The sequence below is a fragment of the Tachypleus tridentatus genome, chromosome 13 (assembly GCF_004210375.1).
Source record: "Tachypleus tridentatus isolate NWPU-2018 chromosome 13, ASM421037v1, whole genome shotgun sequence".
NCBI lineage: Eukaryota > Metazoa > Arthropoda > Merostomata > Xiphosura > Limulidae > Tachypleus > Tachypleus tridentatus.
In genome coordinates this window covers 94,815,658-94,833,320 of record NC_134837.1, presented here as the reverse complement: position 1 = coordinate 94,833,320, position 17,663 = coordinate 94,815,658, and the positions used below count along the sequence as shown (strand labels likewise).

General features: G+C 29.3%; 1 protein-coding gene across 4 annotated transcripts in view; it reads left to right on the top strand.

The window, feature by feature from the left end:
• The first annotated feature begins 1,571 nt into the window (after positions 1 to 1,571).
• LOC143236093 (ras-related protein Rab-6B-like) overlaps positions 1,572 to 17,663 on the top strand; it is a 29,432-nt gene continuing 13,340 nt past the window's right edge. The window contains exons 1-5 of one of the 4 annotated variants that reach the window (XM_076474361.1): positions 1,572 to 1,828; positions 7,718 to 7,776; positions 11,228 to 11,281; positions 12,383 to 12,488; positions 15,022 to 15,133. In XM_076474361.1, the coding sequence (XP_076330476.1) occupies positions 1,759 to 1,828; positions 7,718 to 7,776; positions 11,228 to 11,281; positions 12,383 to 12,488; positions 15,022 to 15,133 (401 nt within the window). In that variant the 5' untranslated portion in view covers positions 1,572 to 1,758. Of the gene's footprint in view, positions 1,834 to 7,717; positions 7,777 to 11,227; positions 11,282 to 12,382; positions 12,489 to 15,021; positions 15,134 to 17,663 lie in introns of all 4 variants that reach the window. The other 3 variants (XM_076474362.1, XM_076474360.1, XM_076474363.1) reach the window with 3 other exon arrangements.

Sequence of the window (17,663 nt, the reverse complement as noted above, 5' to 3'; positions counted from 1 at the left end):
TTTCAAATTTTTAAATTTGGAGAAACGTGATTCAAATTTTTGAGATATATTTTTGATCCAGTTTACATAGAGATCATCTTTAGCATCAGAGAAATCATAGTCCTTATTATTTTCTAAAAACTATTCAACTTTGCAAAATATGTCAAATTATAAGGAGGTTGAGCTTTAATTGCAATTCATGAATAGACTGTGATTGCTCACTTATTATTTTACCTCTCTTCCCTGAAGCTTCGTATTCAAATTATTCAAGTGAGTCATCATGTCGCACAGAAAGTGCAAATCACATTGCCATGACAAAGTTTTAATTTCATGGAAAATTTCAATCTTACCTTTTTCAACAAGGTTCTTTTTTATTTGAGGAAATAAGAAAGTAAATCGTTCTAAGACTTTTCCTCTACTTAACCATCTTACATTTGCAAAATCGGTAAGATCATCAAAAGTACTGTTACTGCTTTTCTTCAAAGTCTCAACAAACTGTCGATGGATGAGAGAGCTTCCACTTCTAATATAATTCACAATTTTTACAACAATGTCCACCAAATTTTTCATTTCATCACTTTTAGACATCTGAGCATATAAATTTTCCTGATGTAGAATGTTTGTTTGTTTGTTTGTTTGTTTGTTTTAACTTTGCGCAAAGCTACACCAGGGCTATCTGCGCCAGTCGTCCCTAATTTAGCAGGGTGAGACTAGAGGAAAGGCAGCTAATCATCACCACCCGCCACCAACTCTTGGGCTACTCTTTTACCAACGAATTGACTGTCAATTTATTACGCTCTCAAGGCTGAAAGTGTGAGCATGTTTGGTGCGACAGGGATTGGAACCCGCGACCCTCATATTACGAGTTGAACGCCTTAACCCGCCTGGCCATGCCGGGCCTTTATATATACATATATAATTACAGGAATTCTGAAATTGACAGTTGTTTAGTAACGTTTTAATTTTGTAGGTTATAAACAATTATAATCAAAATATTTAATTGCTTGAGATTTGGGGTATCAAATACTTCAAACAAGTAAAGAAGGTAATAAAAAATTCATAGGTCTTAAGAATAAATCATTTTGACATAAAATTTTAATTAAACACAAATATGCACAATGGAATGTCTGTCCCATTTCCATTGTGGGTATCAAACTCGATTTTTAGCGTTATAAGCCTTAAGACTTAGCGTTTAGCCACCAGAATAAGGAGAGGAGAAACAATTTAAAAATTAATAGTATTAGTGAAATGTGATCATATTAAATACTTGTACTTGTTTGTACTTGTTTTGAATTTACAACAAAGCTACTCGAGGGCTATCTGTGCTAGCCGTCCCTAATTTAGCAGTGTAAGACTAGAGGGAAGGCAGCTAGTCATCAACACCCACCGCCAACTCTTGGGCTACTCTTTTACCAACGAATAGTGGGATTGACCGTCACTATATACGCCCCCACGGCTGGGAGGGCGAGCATGTTTAGCGCGAACCCGCGACCCTCGGATTACGAGTCGCACGCCTTACGCGCTTGGCCATGCCAGGCCTCATATTAAATACATATATATATCGATTAAGTCCTGACCTCTAACGGTTAAAACTCTTCTTCGATTAACTTAGGAAGTTTCATGTCACTTTAAGGCCAAGAAATACTGTATAGTATATTACTATGGTATAGACTATGGGATTTATTGGTTGTGTCATTTGTTAACAGTGGAACTGATATGTTGTAATACTACAGTTATTAAATAGGCATAGGCCATAGATTGCGCTCTCACTTGTGAAAAATGTCGATGTCTAGTGATTTTGGCGGCCCACTTAGAAAATTCAAACTGGTGTTCTTAGGTGAACAAAGTGGTAAAGTAGGATTGTAACTTGTATTTCGCTTTACCTTAAGTTACAGTACTTTATTTTTCGTCATAGGTATCACCCTCACTGGTAGTAGTAGTAGTAGTCAGTGATGGATTTAAAGTTGTGTGGGCCTTCAGGCTAATAATGTTTGCGGGCCCTAAATCCCATGTAATTTTACATAGAATAAAATTATTGATGGGTCCCCAATAAGACCATGAACCCTGGGGCTGAACCCCCTCTAGTCCCTACCTAAATACCACAGTGGTAGTAGTGCTACAAACTGAGAACGAATTTATTTAAAATGTTACTAAAGTAGCAAACTTATAAAGTTTAAATTCATGAGACATCAGGTTATAATTATAAGCATTCCTATAATCAGTGAATGTTAAATGAAGTCATTTAGAATAATTGTAGGCCTAATTATTTTTGTAAGTTATTAACATGATTAAGAGCTAGGCAGTCCTTTCCTATGAGTAAGCTTTTGTTAATGCAGAGTTCAAGGTTTAAATATTATGTAATAATGATGGAAAAATGGTTATGTAATTGTGTGACTCCATGTTTGAACTCATTAAAAAAAGCTTACTCATAACAAAAGACTACTTGCTCTTAATAATGAAAAGTTTTACTTTTTCCATTTATCAAGTTATTGAATGTTTTCTGGAAATTATCTATTGAAGTTACTATTACATTAATAAATATATATAGTAATAATATTATTTCCAGAGTTTATTAAATATTATATATGTTTATCCTGAAACATCAGAAACATTTGTAAATAAAAATGTATTGTGTTTTATCAACCATCTTCATTTTCTCCACAAAGAACTCATTGTCTAATAAGTCTCACTTTTCTTCAGTTATTTTCTATATCTAATCTAGCTTGTGTGTATGGTTATTTAAATTTTGTCTATGTGCTTTTCCAATTAATAATATTAATAAATAGTTTAAGCAAACCTTAGGCCTGAAAGCATAAATAAAATATAACATACAAATACATATATATGGCTCAATGATATATAACAATATTTCCAATGAAAAACCAGGATTAATCAAACTGTTACCTTAATTATAAGAAGTTTGAACCACTGACTGCATAAATGAGCTGGAACAATAATTTAGTAAGTTTGAACAAGAAAAAAGATATGTTCTACTTTAGTTCTATTTCAAGTATGATTCTTAATTTTGAAAAATGTACAGTGTCAGGTAGTTCTTTTGGAATATGAAAATTTGGAAATGATGTTTTATTTGAGAGGTACGCTAGTATTATGGGGAAATGAAAGCTTTCTGTTCCATGTTTATCTTTTGATGGAAACTGAAAAGAGCAAGTACAATTCTTGACTATATTTATTATAATAAAAATACTTCCTTGTTAATTGTAGAAGATTATGGTGTGGCCAAAGATCTCATATTAGATACTTTTTTTTCATAGTTTTGGTCCACTAAATACCAGAAGGATATCAATATGATGAAAGAGAGATGTGTTGGTAAAATTACTCCTTGATAATGTCATTCAAAATAACATACAGTCCAGACAACAAGGAATCATTTGGTTTTGCATGGCTATACATACACACCCACACTTGATAAAAGTTAGAAACTTAATCACTGTTTATTTTTTCAAACAATTCTCAACTTCTGTCACACATTCATGCTAAGTAATTTAAACTTATGTGATCTCATCCTATTGTCTTTGAAATACAGCACATAAAATAAGATGCCTTGATCATACCAATTCTACAAATAATTGTATATTTGCTTGCAACCTTATCTTATCTACATTAAGTACTAATTGAAATTCAGCTTCTACACTTATTTGTTTATTTCCTCCAATGAATATGTAATGGGTTTATTATGATGTATAGCCAAAATTGGCATAATCTTACATGCAATGACTCATTAGTGTGTGAAATAAACTACTGAATTAGTTGTTGTGAACTTCATAATTACCATAGTAACACCAACTGTGTACTAGACCATCATCATAACCAGATACAACTGATTATATGATTGATGTTAAAATCAGAAATCATGCAAGCAAATGATGTTACAAGACTCTTTAATGTTTAGTAGTTTTTCTGGGGTATGGTGTTTGTTAGAGGGCAAAGCTCTCAAATGAAATTGAATTTTGAGCATTTTAGGATGACTAAACCTTGTTTTTGGAGTAACATTGAAGTTAAACGTTGCAAAATAATTTTCTTGTACAGTTTCCATGTATATGAAGACAAGAAAGTATTTAAGAAAAACTATGTAATATGTTTAGATTATTGATGAGAGAGTTCAGCACTTTGTTCCAATTGGGTGTGAGCCCATTATATTATTCCCTTGAACAAGGCCCACTAGAGACTTAGACATGACAGAAAATTCTAACAACAGAGCAAGATTGGCCTGATTTCATTTATTATGAAATTTTACTTAGTGTATGCAGAATAGAAGCCATTAAATGTATATAATATTTGAACAAAACAAAAGTCGGACTATATATATACACACACACTTCTCAGCTTTTGTAGAATATCCATCGTAAAATACAAGTGATCAGTGGTGGAAAATTGGCTTTTTTTTTAATTTGTAGAGGATCTTGATATATAAACCTCAATAGGAAGCTTTTCTTTTCACTATTTTATATGAACATACTACATTTTGTTTAATATTTTTCTTTGCATTATAACAATGAAGTAAGAAAGCATCAGAAATTCTCTTAATAATTTCACACACATACATTTTTCAATTGCAGATGTGTCACAGACAAAATTTTAATAGCCAATTTCCAAATTTTGATTTTAATGAAGTATCTCCTGTTTCTTTGCAAGTTGTAATCAGTATTTTGATAAGTTACTATGAGTGTTTCAAAAGTCACTAAAAGTCCTGTAAAGTGGCAGTCAAACTTTTTTTTAATTCCATTTGAGAAAAATTGCACAACCTACATAAATATAATTTAAAATTACATAAGATAAATATAACACTATAATGGGTATAAATGAACTGATTAATATTCTGACCATTGACAGGATAAGTGTATCAAAAATAGCATCTAGAGAACTGATGCTAATGCTGATTAATATGAAGTTGGTAAGATGTTATTTAACTCTTAGTGATGAAGTTATTATATATATAAATCTAGCAGATGCTTTACAAAGAGTAGCCATTTATGAATGCATATTCTAACAAGAAAAATCCTGGTCCTCCAGACCATTTTGACAACAATACAACTCTTATCTAAAACCAGTTAAGTGAATTTATATAGGTGTGTATTACAACTGGACTAGAATACAGAAATACTTTTAAAAATGCCCAAGTTCTTATCTTGTAAACCTGTTTTCATTGACATCCAGTTTTTCGTTTTTAGTTCAGAAAATGTGTTACAGCTTATTTGTACATGAATATAGTATTTTTAACTGGTAGACCATGTTTCTGGAGCCCTGCTCAGTTCATATAACATAAAGTATTTAAAAATACTTTGAATCCTTGGTAAATGAGGCTGGCTTGGGTCAAGCAAGGAAGATCTGTTGGTTAGTCTTTTTTGTGGTAATGTACAAATGAGGACACAAGAGCTAGATAGATTATTCACTCTATTGAGGTAAATATTTTTGTATCATTTCCCTTGAGCAAAGCAACTGGTTGTAGTTCTCTGTTTACATCTTTCCTAACAATACTTCAATACCACATATTTGTGCACCTTAAAATGCATGCCAAGACTTCAGAGAGAACTGGCATGCTGATGATGTAATAACACCCAATCTAATGATTTTAGTCAAGAAAACTCTACTAAGTGTTTGAATGGATATATACCAACTAGTCTTCTTCTAAATGATTTCAAGTTTTTCAGAAATCAAAATGTTGTGATGAAACTGCCACATTCAAATAAGGTAATGAGGACCCTGATAAGACTGAAGATGAAGCTGAGTAGATGATTAAGTATGTGGATAATACCAAAAGTAAATAGAAAAGAATTGCTTCATCAACCAAATCAGAAGTTGTGAGCTGAAGTACAGCTTTCTAAATGGTAGCAAAAATATATATATATATATATGTATATATACTTTTGCTTTTAACATGTTAATGGTTTGTTAAGTACAAACAGAAAATCACAACTCAGTGTCTTTAATATGTGTGACTAAAATGAGAAAATTAAGGTGGTATAGTTTGCAGAGCTGTAAATCAGTTACTGTTATATTTAGTTTTTATTTTACTGTTGTAAATATTAATAAGGCAAATATTTGCATTTTTATAAAATATTAAATACCCTATTCAAATCAATATGTTCTACAAAATTTACTGTTAATTATTTCTCCATTAAAATGCAAACAGTACAGTCTTCCTATGGCCACAGGGAAGCTTGGAAGTATAAATGGCTACTATTAGTATTATTATCTGTAGTATGACCTTTGGCATTTTAAATCAACATTTTGTATCTGTATGTGTGAGTGAAAATAGTACTATATTCACAGAATGTTAAGTTACCACTAGTGAAACAGTTTACATTCAGTTGCATTTTTGTCAATTAGACATAGCAAGGTAGTTTAGTTTTATGAAATAAAAGTGAAATGGCATATTAAAATGCAGACCATTAGAAAGAAAAATAGGCTTTGTAAATCTTTTATCAGTGAAACCCCTCCATTTGTTTGTTTTTTTTAATTCTAATGTTTTTATATGAACTGAGAAACTTGTCAAGTCATAGAATGTATGCTATGAAAACTTAAAATCATCACTGTTGGACCTTCTGGTTCATTTGGATAACATTCATAATAAACATATTTAACTAAACAACACTACCTTTAGTATGTTCTAATTTAATAATCATTATGCTTTTTATAGGTATTTTTAATATTTTACTAAACATGCCATTAGTAATAGAATTAAACAATTTAAAATATCAATTTTCAAAATACTGCATTTTAGATAACATGCAAGCTATGATATAAGTATTGAATCTGTTATGCTACAGGAGCTGCATTTTGCAAAGTGAATCATTTATAATTATGTTACTGTGAAACCACATTGTCTTTAAAGTTTTATGTACAAAAACTTTAGAACTATAATGAGTTCTTCATTAATTGAATTATTTGTAGATGTGAAATCTGTTTGCAACCAAAGTAACACATGTTAACAATTATGCACCAGCTCAAACCAAATATGTTTGTTATGGAATTTTGAAGATTACATGTTGTTCTCACAAAAATAGGCTATATTATCTCTGACAGTTAAGAAACTCAACTGAATTGTTAGGAAGAAGTTTAAAAAAAATCCTAGTAGATCATAGATCACAGTATTTAGGAAGATATGTTTGGTTTGTTAATTATTATTAGGTGGTAACTGCAGAATACATGATTGATTTGAGGTCTATTTTTAAGGTATTTTGAGTTTTTAAAACCTTAAATAAACCCTTTGTGTTATAAGATCTGTATTTGAAGAAATATTGATCAATGTAATGTTGCTAATTGTGAGTGATGAGATTCATCTCAATGCCTAGACATTCTTAAATGTGTAGTATGTTATTCTATAATTTATGAACTTGCATGAGAGTCCTTTTACCTCAACAGTAGTTTATAGTTGTCTATAAACATAGTTATCACATTAATTTTCTTCAGTAAAATATTGTTTTTAATACTTTTATGTTTAATAAATCCTTGTACTTTTATTATTTAAATGTTTGGTTTATGTAAACATCATATATATTTTTATATGTATATTTATAATAATAATATAGGAGTAAACATTTGATAAGCATCTTTACAGATTAAATTATCTCCTCTATTGCTTATTAGCAACAAATAATAATTAGTAGAATAAGTTTGAATATTATTCAAGCTTTACTAGACTTTAATTTTGTTGGATATGAAGTGAAAGCTTGTATTTTTCATTACTATCATTAATACTTATTTCATTATTTTTCAGTTGGTAAAACATCACTCATAACTAGGTTCATGTATGATACTTTCGACAATAGCTACCAAGTAAGTTTGATTGTTGAACTTTTGCGTAGATGCAGTATTTTTTCTAAAAGGCTTTTCTGTCGATGGATCTTCATTTTAATTTCACTGTTATGAACTACAGTATGTTAACTGAAAAAGATTTATATATAGTCTGCATTATCTCTTATATCACAGTTATTTATTCTATTAGTGGAGCAGGTATGACAAATTTTATGAGAATATGTACATAAAAGTAACAGATTCTTGAAATAAAAATGTATCTCGAAGTGGCTAGTATGGGTAGTAATACTTTTACTGATAAGGAGAGAACAATATTTTGACATTCCTAGGTAATTTTCTGGTTAACCTGTTCTCTCCTTATCAATAAAAGTGTTAAGACTCATACTGGCCATTCTGATATACATTAAAATTAACAGAGTTGTTGAGTAACGAAGGGTTTTCTAAACCTGTGGAAATGTGATTATCCTGTTTACCATGTTAGTATATTTTGAGAAAATTTTTAATAACATAAAAACTACTGTTGTTTAAAATGTGAAATACTAAAAACTGTATTTTTACCAGTTGCTAGGGTCTTTTTTTCCCTCACATACCATAAATGTATTTCATTATAATTATCCTATAATGAGCCACTGCTCTTGCTATGTTTTCCACATCACAAATTTCTCATAAACACTTGTGACATATCTATTTTTATCATTAATTGTTTGACTTTAAGTCACAAACTCCCTTTCTTTAAAAATATTTAGAATAGTATTTTGTATAAAGTTTTGTATTTTGCTTCAAACAATAACTTTTAACATTAAACATGACTAATTTTAAATTAATATTTTTTGTAGAAAGATATGTCATATTCTCTTATTTCACTTCTTTTTTTTTTAACGTAATGACTAGTGTAAAAGACTTGTCATGACTATTTCGTGTGATCGTTGTACAAAAAATAATGACAGTAATATTTCAGTAATAGATATGAAGATATTTGCTGAGGTTTGATTATTAAGTAAAATACTTTCTGTTTAGGATCAACATTGTATTAAAATTTTGCTAGGTCTGATTTTGTAGTAAACATAGCAAGCTCAAAACCTAGCAGTAAGTTCTAACATAAAAATAATTGATTGATAGTTAATCAGTAATTGATTTACCTATAATCTAATAAGCAGTTAGATTTAACCTTATCAAATATTACACAAACTATGGGTGTCTTATTTTAAATCATTTCTGCTCTTTATAAAGCAAATATCATTTTCAATGAGCATCAAGTTATACTGGACTTTGCTGGTAATATAATGTTATAAAGTCATATAATTACATACACTGATCTCAGCTTACTATGACAGTAGGCCAGTACTGAAATGTTTGGTTAAAAACTATCCAATTACATAAATGTGTACAATACATGTAGAAACTCAAATGTTCACATTCTTTTTGTGGGTGATATGCTTTTCCCTCTCACTTTCCATGTAGACTTTTGCATTTCATACAATATTTGCTGTTTTAGGGTTTTTTTTGTTAAAGGTTTCAGTTCTATCCTTTCATTTTCAAATTGTTATGATATCATAATATGAATTAGTTCTGTTTTGACTCTTAGTTTTTATGTGATCTAAAGTTTGTGAGAATGATAAATGTGCCTTTGGAAATTCCACTCACATTCATATTTCAGCTTCCATGTGGAGTCTGACCAGAAGTTATCTGTATCATTTTTTTTATCCGTATCACTAGTTTTGAAACAATATAATACATGAAATAAAAACATTCAACCAAGATAGATCTTTGTACTGTTTCTTGTACTTATGAAATATTAAAACAAACTTTGGCATGGGTTCACTGTGTTACTTGACCTATGTTTGTCTTGTAGCCTTTGGTCTTTTTCTTCTTGAGTTTGCTCTCATTAAATTTTGGCTGAATAGAGTATACTGATTGTAAAAAATATGTTTATTTAGTTTTAGAATTCTCACCAAACTGCTGAATGAATATTTACTTTATGTCATGATCATGGACAAGTCAACAAAATAACAGTCAACTGGTTTGCTGAACTGCTTGATGTTGTTATGTAAAGTTCAATTTCTAGTAAATATGATTTATGATCCAATGTCCAATGCATAAATTCATCCTTGAGTAATGGATTTGACTTTGGTATAGGCCAGCAGCAAAGAAACAACATAGTTCTCACCGGACTGATGCTTATCTTATATTTTGATAGCTCAGTTTATCGTGTTATGAGCTGTAGTGGTGATACGATGAACATACAACAGATGGACAAACTAAAGATGCAATTCAGTTATAAATCTTTCATGCACTAATTAGACCAGGAAGCAGAAATAACATATTCTGAGGAGATGGAGGACAGTGAGAGTACTGTGTAGACCTGTACTGTGTAATTATCTTGACCTGGCTGTCAGATAGCTAAGAAATTTAATCAATTAATCTAAATACTCTGTTACATATGAGCAGTGAGTAATCATTTAACCAAAATTACAATTAGATTGATTTATCAAAATTCTCATTATACCAACTGTCACAAAAATAATTGACTAATTGAAAGTATGGTTTGTTTGTTTTTTAATTATTATTCCAACTATCCAAGTAGTTGAAATATTGCTATTATTTTTGTTTGTTGCTAAGTGCAGAGCTTGATAATGGATTATCAGTGTTCTGTCCAATTCTAGCATTATAAGCTGTTGGTTTTAGTGATTGGGAGGGGCTCATAATTTAAGGGTTTCTTTTTACTACCACACTTGCTTGCTCTGTCACTGTTATGGCAAAACTTCTAAGGCTATGTACCATTAGTCACCCATTTGAACTGCTGACTAGAAGGAAAGTCACTGGCTAGCAGCACACAACTCCATTCTTTAAAAGAAAAAAAAAGGTTTTGTGGTTAGTAACTGACACAAATCTCAAGAACAGGAGTATCTCCTAACATCATTTTGACTGAGTAATCCATTATTAAATTTATCACCAATATATAAAAGACTTTTTCAAATCAAGTTTAAGTTTCAGTTCTAACATTTTTTGAAACCTGAATGATCATACTTTGAGATAAAGATCAATGAATTACTTAAGCAGCAATGAAAGTGAAGACTTATGTCTAACTTTGTAGCTCAGTTCATAAGTGAAAACCAGCATCTAATGTGCAAATCTGTCTTTTTATTTATCTCAATATATTTATTTGCTTTTTGTATTGATAGTCTCAGACAAAATTATTGAGATCCTTTTCTACAACTACACTATTAAGCTGCATGCAATACCAAAAGAACTGTTAGTTTGAACTATGGCCTATTTAAGAGAATCAAAAACACTGAAATCTGATGTATGAAATTTTTATGAATATATTATGATGATGGAAGTACCATTTGGATAAAGAGGGATTAATTTAACATGCAAGATTCTTAGAAAATGGATTTGTAGGAGGATATTAATATTAAGTTATTGTATAAAACCAATAGACTGATAAGTTTATCTTTTAACATCTTTACAGGCAACAATAGGAATAGACTTCCTTTCCAAGACAATGTACTTGGAGGATAGAACAGTAAGTATCATCATGATTTACCCAAAACAGAATAATTTTTATCAGTTTCATCATTATATATGCCCTTGAATAGTAATTAGTTTGATAATATTTCATACTATTTTACATTATCAACAGATGTTGCAAATGTTTGTTTTTACATTTTGAGTTAGTTCATGTATCTTGCACCAGTTCTTTTTGGTGTTTCATTTTTTTATTTCTGGATTTAGATTGTTCCTATTTATTGTTGACTGTTTTTGTGGGTTTTTTGTTTTGCATTATCATAGGTGTTTATTGGTACATTGCTTCTCATTTTATATTATTTCTGAAAATACATTAGTATTCTATTTTGATATCATTTTTTAAATATTAAGCTAGCTTTCTTTTTCTGCTCTTTCTTGAATTTGTATAAACTTTATCTGCAAATTGTTTTTGGTTATTTCACAAAATGTATCGTGTGATATGTACTAATCTTGATTTACAGACATTATATTGTTTTGAATACTGTGTAAGACATTATTTGTCACTCAGTATATACTATTTTTATATTTTGTGTTTCTTGATTTTCTGTTATAAAGTTAGATTTCTCTTGTACCTTCTAGCTGTGTTTCATATTTATTTTAATTTTTCATGTATAATTTTACAGAAAGGTAATAATATGGAAATTCTACTTTTGCAGTGAGGAATTTTAATTGTCTTGTTATCAGAATATTTACTAGGCAATGATAATTTGTTGAAGACATTATTGCATGTCTGATAATCATAAAAAGTATATTAGGCCTATTTTCAAATACTTAAAGGGAACAATACATGTATTTTGAAAGAAATAAAATCTGTGGGTTGCAGTATTTCATAATATGCAGCACTTTTGCCTAATTCATGTCTATAGATGTGTTTTCTAAAAATGTTTCATTAAATATTATTAGTTAAAAATACAGTTTTCTGTTTATTATGAAAATGTTTTGCTGTAGCATTTAACAACGATTTTAAAGTTTCATAAGATAGTTTTTTACATTTTTTGTAAAACATCAGTTTGTTTTTAATGGTTAATTATCAAAACTACACTTGCATAAATACTTTTATTTTGGTAAAAACTTTTAGTTTTTCGGTTGTCCTTAACAGGTGAGACTTCAGTTATGGGATACTGCAGGACAAGAAAGATTCCGTTGTTTAATACCAAGTTACATAAGAGATTCCACTGTTGCTATAGTTGTGTATGACATCACATGTAAGTTGTTTTTAGCTCCAATTATATAGACATCACAGAGTGTTGTTGTGTTTGATGTCATTTTACACTGAGCTGTGTTAGAAATGTAAAAGAAAATAGTTAACATATATCACCTGGAGCTTGTTTTCAGTTCTAAGGCACCATGATTTCATGCATCCTTTCATGTACTTGCAGTATTACCACAATTTTTTACATGCTAAAACTTGAGTTGCTCCGTAAGTTTTGGTACCTCAGTCTTGGGAACACAGTGTATGGTCCATACTACTACTACTGTTGTGAAAAAAGGTGTGGCCAAAAAAAATATGCAACTTAAAGAAATGAAATCAAAATTGACAGTCAAACTGGTAGCTATACCTAGAATATTGGTAAGGATATTACAATAAATATTTATTCATTAATTAGCTAGGCCACATTTTTTGTTCAACGTTGGGCTGATGTTGGATAAAACAAAAATTGTGTAGTCTAGCTAACTAGTAAATCAATATTTGTTGTAAAATTATTATGTGCTATAAGTGTAACAATCAGTTTGGCTACCAATGTTAATTTCATTCCTTTAAGTTGCACATTAAAATCTTTTCTGGCTTCACATTTTCTCACACCTAAGGTATTTCTCATTTGGTATCATTACTTTTTCTACATTAGCTTTAGGATCATGTCCTTATTGTTCAGAGCAGATCTGTATTTTACAAAACCAACCAGTTTTTAAAACAATATATGGTGACAGTTTTTATTCTCTAAAACAACATAAATAACTTCCTGTAATGCCATGGAAACTAGTCATGATGATAAATACTCTTTAATTAGGAGAATTTCATAGAATTTAGCAAATTTGTGCTTAAAACTTGTCAGTGAATAACAAATAATAACTGTCCATCTGTATGATTCTCTTTAACACTTGAGATAGAAACTGCTAATCAATTTGCTTGCCCTAATCATAATCAATACGCATCTGCACATGCTTTCATCCTGTAGTTTTGCTACTGTAGATCAGCTGGCTTTAATCCAAATGATAAAAAAAAGTAAAAAAAAAATCCACTTTTACTCTGAGATGAAAGTGCAGTAAAAATTTCAGACCAATAGTTTACATGACTTTTTATGTTGCATGCACAAAGAATTCAGTCAAAATTGGTCAGTTTTTGTTGAGTAACTATGGAAATATAGCTTACATTTTGCTCCAAATTTGACACAAAATTTAAAGCTGTAAATATCTATCAGCATACAACATTTGAAGAAAAAAATCAAAGTTAATTAAGTTTTTTTTGGAGTGAAGAAAAAAAAGAAATTCAATTAGAATTAGAAATTTTATATCATGTATTTCTTATTGGATTTCCTTGAAATTTGGTATGTGAAGTAAGGGTCTAGTAGAGCACATCCATTGAAAATATGTGATAGATTGGTTTACAACAACCTGAGCTACAGCAATTGAAGTATTGCTAATCTATCACTTCTGTTAATAACACACAGTATGTCTTGTTAAACTGACCTTTTAATATTTTCTTTCAGAGAGGAGTTATAGTTAAGCATATGCTTTTATTTCTTATTAGCATATATATATATATATATACACTGAACATTCAAGAAAATGTTTTAATGACTTGATATAATGTATGACATTATTATCACTGATGCATGAATATCTGTTTAAAAAGTTGTGAATGTATTTATTGAAATCCAATTAATTATTGAATTCATTTTCATTATGGCATGATTTTATAAATCCTTTAGCAACTGTAATTGCAACATTAACCTAACTGTTTTATAGATAATATGCACCTGCATATAACTTTTTTTTTTTTTTTTAAGTACTGTTTGGTAAAGTATTTTTACACTTGAGTAACTGCCTAATAACTGGTCTTAATTTAGCATTTATTGTAATTATTATTGAGAATGTAACATCATAGGAAGCATGCAAGACTTTGAAACCATGGGTTCATAGTGTGTATTCTGTATTTAGTGTCCATGGAAACATTATAAGAATGGCAATCAAATCACATAATTTGTTCAAGTAAGAGTAATCCAAGAGCTGGTGGAGGTGGTGTTGACTAGTTACAATAACTCTGTCAGTTACAAATAAGAATGGCTAACACAGATAATCCTTGGTTATTCTTTGTGGATATTTTTGAACCAAAACAGCTAGTTTTAATGGGTGAAACACTTTATATAGATATATAATTGATAATAAAAATTATAAACTGGTAATCTTCTGTACTTTTTATTTAATGAACTATATTACCATAATTTCTACATATTTATTTGTACATAAAGTACCATTTATTATAATAAGTGCTCAATGGGGAGGAGAAAAAACAACTACAGTTATCTTCTAGTTCTATATATAGTATAAAAATGAAATAGAAATTTCAAAAGTGTCATGAATAAAATGTATGATTCTTCATCTGTCCTTTGTGAATTTTAGTTCTTCTAGGATGAGTAGTTTTTAAGATAAAATAATTTTAAGTAAAGTTTTTTTTTGCTATAATCCACCTGTATTTCCATGCATAAAATATTCAGAGTTGTCTTACTTTGTTTCTAGGTATGAATTCTTTTCAACAAATTTCAAAGTGGATTGATGATGTAAGGTCAGAAAGAGGGAATGATGTTATTATAATGTTGGTTGGAAATAAGACCGATCTACCTGATAAAAGGTTGGTAAAAGAAGATATAGATAACACTCTCACTATCTAAGAAACAACATTTAATAATATTGTTTTATATAATATTGTGAGTAGTATAAATTAGTCAGGTGAACACAATTTTTTTCAAAAGGATCATAAACATTATTGGTATTTGATACTGTGCTATGCCATTCTCATCAATAAAACTAATAATCTTAAGACTTAGTTTAAATATTGGTTTTATTTATAATTAAGTTATATTTTATTTTCCTAATTTGAGCTTTGTCTTACGTCATTGGTCATTATTGATTTACACTACTGTACTCAGCTGCAAATGGTGTACAGTATTCATTAAGTGATTATTATTATAATAAAAGTGAGGTAGGTTAATTTTTGATTAACTTAAGTATTGCTTTTCATTGAACAGTTTATAGCATGTGCAGTAAAATCACATATTCTATGTTTATCCTTCCTTTTTTAAATAACTCAAATTTAGAATTCATGATAACAAAAACAGTCTATACTTTATAGTCCTTTGCTAAGGCATAAAAGAATTAATGATAAAATGTTGAATGTTTTAACACGTTAAGTCTTTAAGGTTAAGGAATTAGTTAAATTCTTATTTTTTGATATGATTTTTTTTAGTTAGCAGCTGATTTTAAAAGTCATGATCTCCTTTTATTTTCACATCAAAACAAATTGTAAATCAGGTTTTCCCTCAAGTACCGGTGACTGAGTGTAGAAAGTTATCTTGGGATCAATCACACATTTACTTTATATTTTGTATATATGTACTCTATCTCATATCCATTGAACATTTGCTCTAAATATTGTATCTGAAATGTACTCTTGCAGTTAATTTATTTAGTGTGTTCATTGGATTACATATTGATCTAGATAAACTGAGAATAAATGTATTATAAAATAAATTTAAAGCTATATTTCATGCCTAATTTTTAGATAAAGCAATATGAATATTGTTTTGATAACATAATGTATACAATAATTATAAAGCCCCCATGTTTTCAGTCACATAACAGAGTAATAATGTTTTTCATAAATACCTAACCTAAACATTACAGACTGTTTGTAGACTAAACAGTCCCTGCTTCCTACATTGATTGTGTTGTGTGTTATCCCTGACTGAGGACAATTACTCTGCAGTATATCTTCATGAATGGAATACTTTTATAATCATGAAAATCACATTGGAGACTCCTGTAATGTAACTCTTCCAGAAACTCAGTTTTAAGTAGTACTTACTCTTACAGGTCATCATAATTTAGAATACTAACAGCAGGGTCAGGTCACAAGAATGACCATACGCAAAGTGATTGTATATGAAAATTGTTACCATAGATTATCAACATTCCTCATTAAATTTAGTAAGTTTGAGTGATGAAAAGTGGGAATGCTGGTAGACTGAAATACCAGTCTGACTTCAAACACTCAATGAAACTTTGGACAATTATTCAGAAATTTAAGAAACATTATTGGATTTTAACAGTTGCTTCAATAAAAAGTTTAATGTGATGAATTACACAGATTAAGTTTCTAGAGTGAAAAAAACGTTTATTTGGAACTACATAATATTATTCACTATTAAATTGATTTTATATTTGCTCAAGTAGTTTGATGGTTTTGAAAGTTTGAGTCAAAAGTTAGCACTAAGATGAACTTGGAAATTTAAAGTTTCGTGATCCTTGTTTGTTTTTGCTTTCTAATAAGATTCATCCTAAACTTTTATTATATATGTTTGAATTTGACATCTAATTTGAGTTAAATAGCTAAAACTGGCATGTTGTTTTTTTTGTGATTATATAAAAATTAATCAGTAGATATTAGGTCACTGGATAATAAGTTTTCTTCTTCCATTGCATCACATGAAATAAAAATTGGAAAATACTACAATATGTAATAAACATTTTGATACCAACTTAACTGAAATTTCTAGGTTAGCCCATCTTACTAAACTAAAAATACTTTAAATAATTTGTCTTAAAAGAATTTAAGTCCACAAATTATTTAAATTCATTAAAGCATCTTTTCATTTTGAAACCATATAAAAGAATGTGAAACAACAAATTTAAAGAAATACTGACAAGTAAAAAAGTATAATTTCAGATTGATTTTGTCCACATAGCTCACACTGGTATTTTATATGGTCTTATAAATGTAATTTATGAAAGAAATATGTTATATCTAATAAGATCTGTTATTTCAAATATTAAAATTGACACTGATAAATTCACAGATTTTTCTGTGAATTTGTTTTTACTTTTTTTTTGAGAAAAATTAATATAAAGCAAGAAACAGGTTTTGAATTTAAGCAGTTTGTTAGAAGTAATTTTTCTGAATGTGCCATTTGTACTAGTATTCACATTGAATCTGTCTATACAAGTATTCATCTAACTGAAGTCATTCATTACTTACTGATATAGTTTTCAGCAGAATACATTATTTAATCCATTAATCTTGTTTGTTGTCAATAAATAAATTATAAACAAGTTAATGGTATCGCTACTGGTTTGAACTTTCTTAATAATAGTTTAGCTAATTT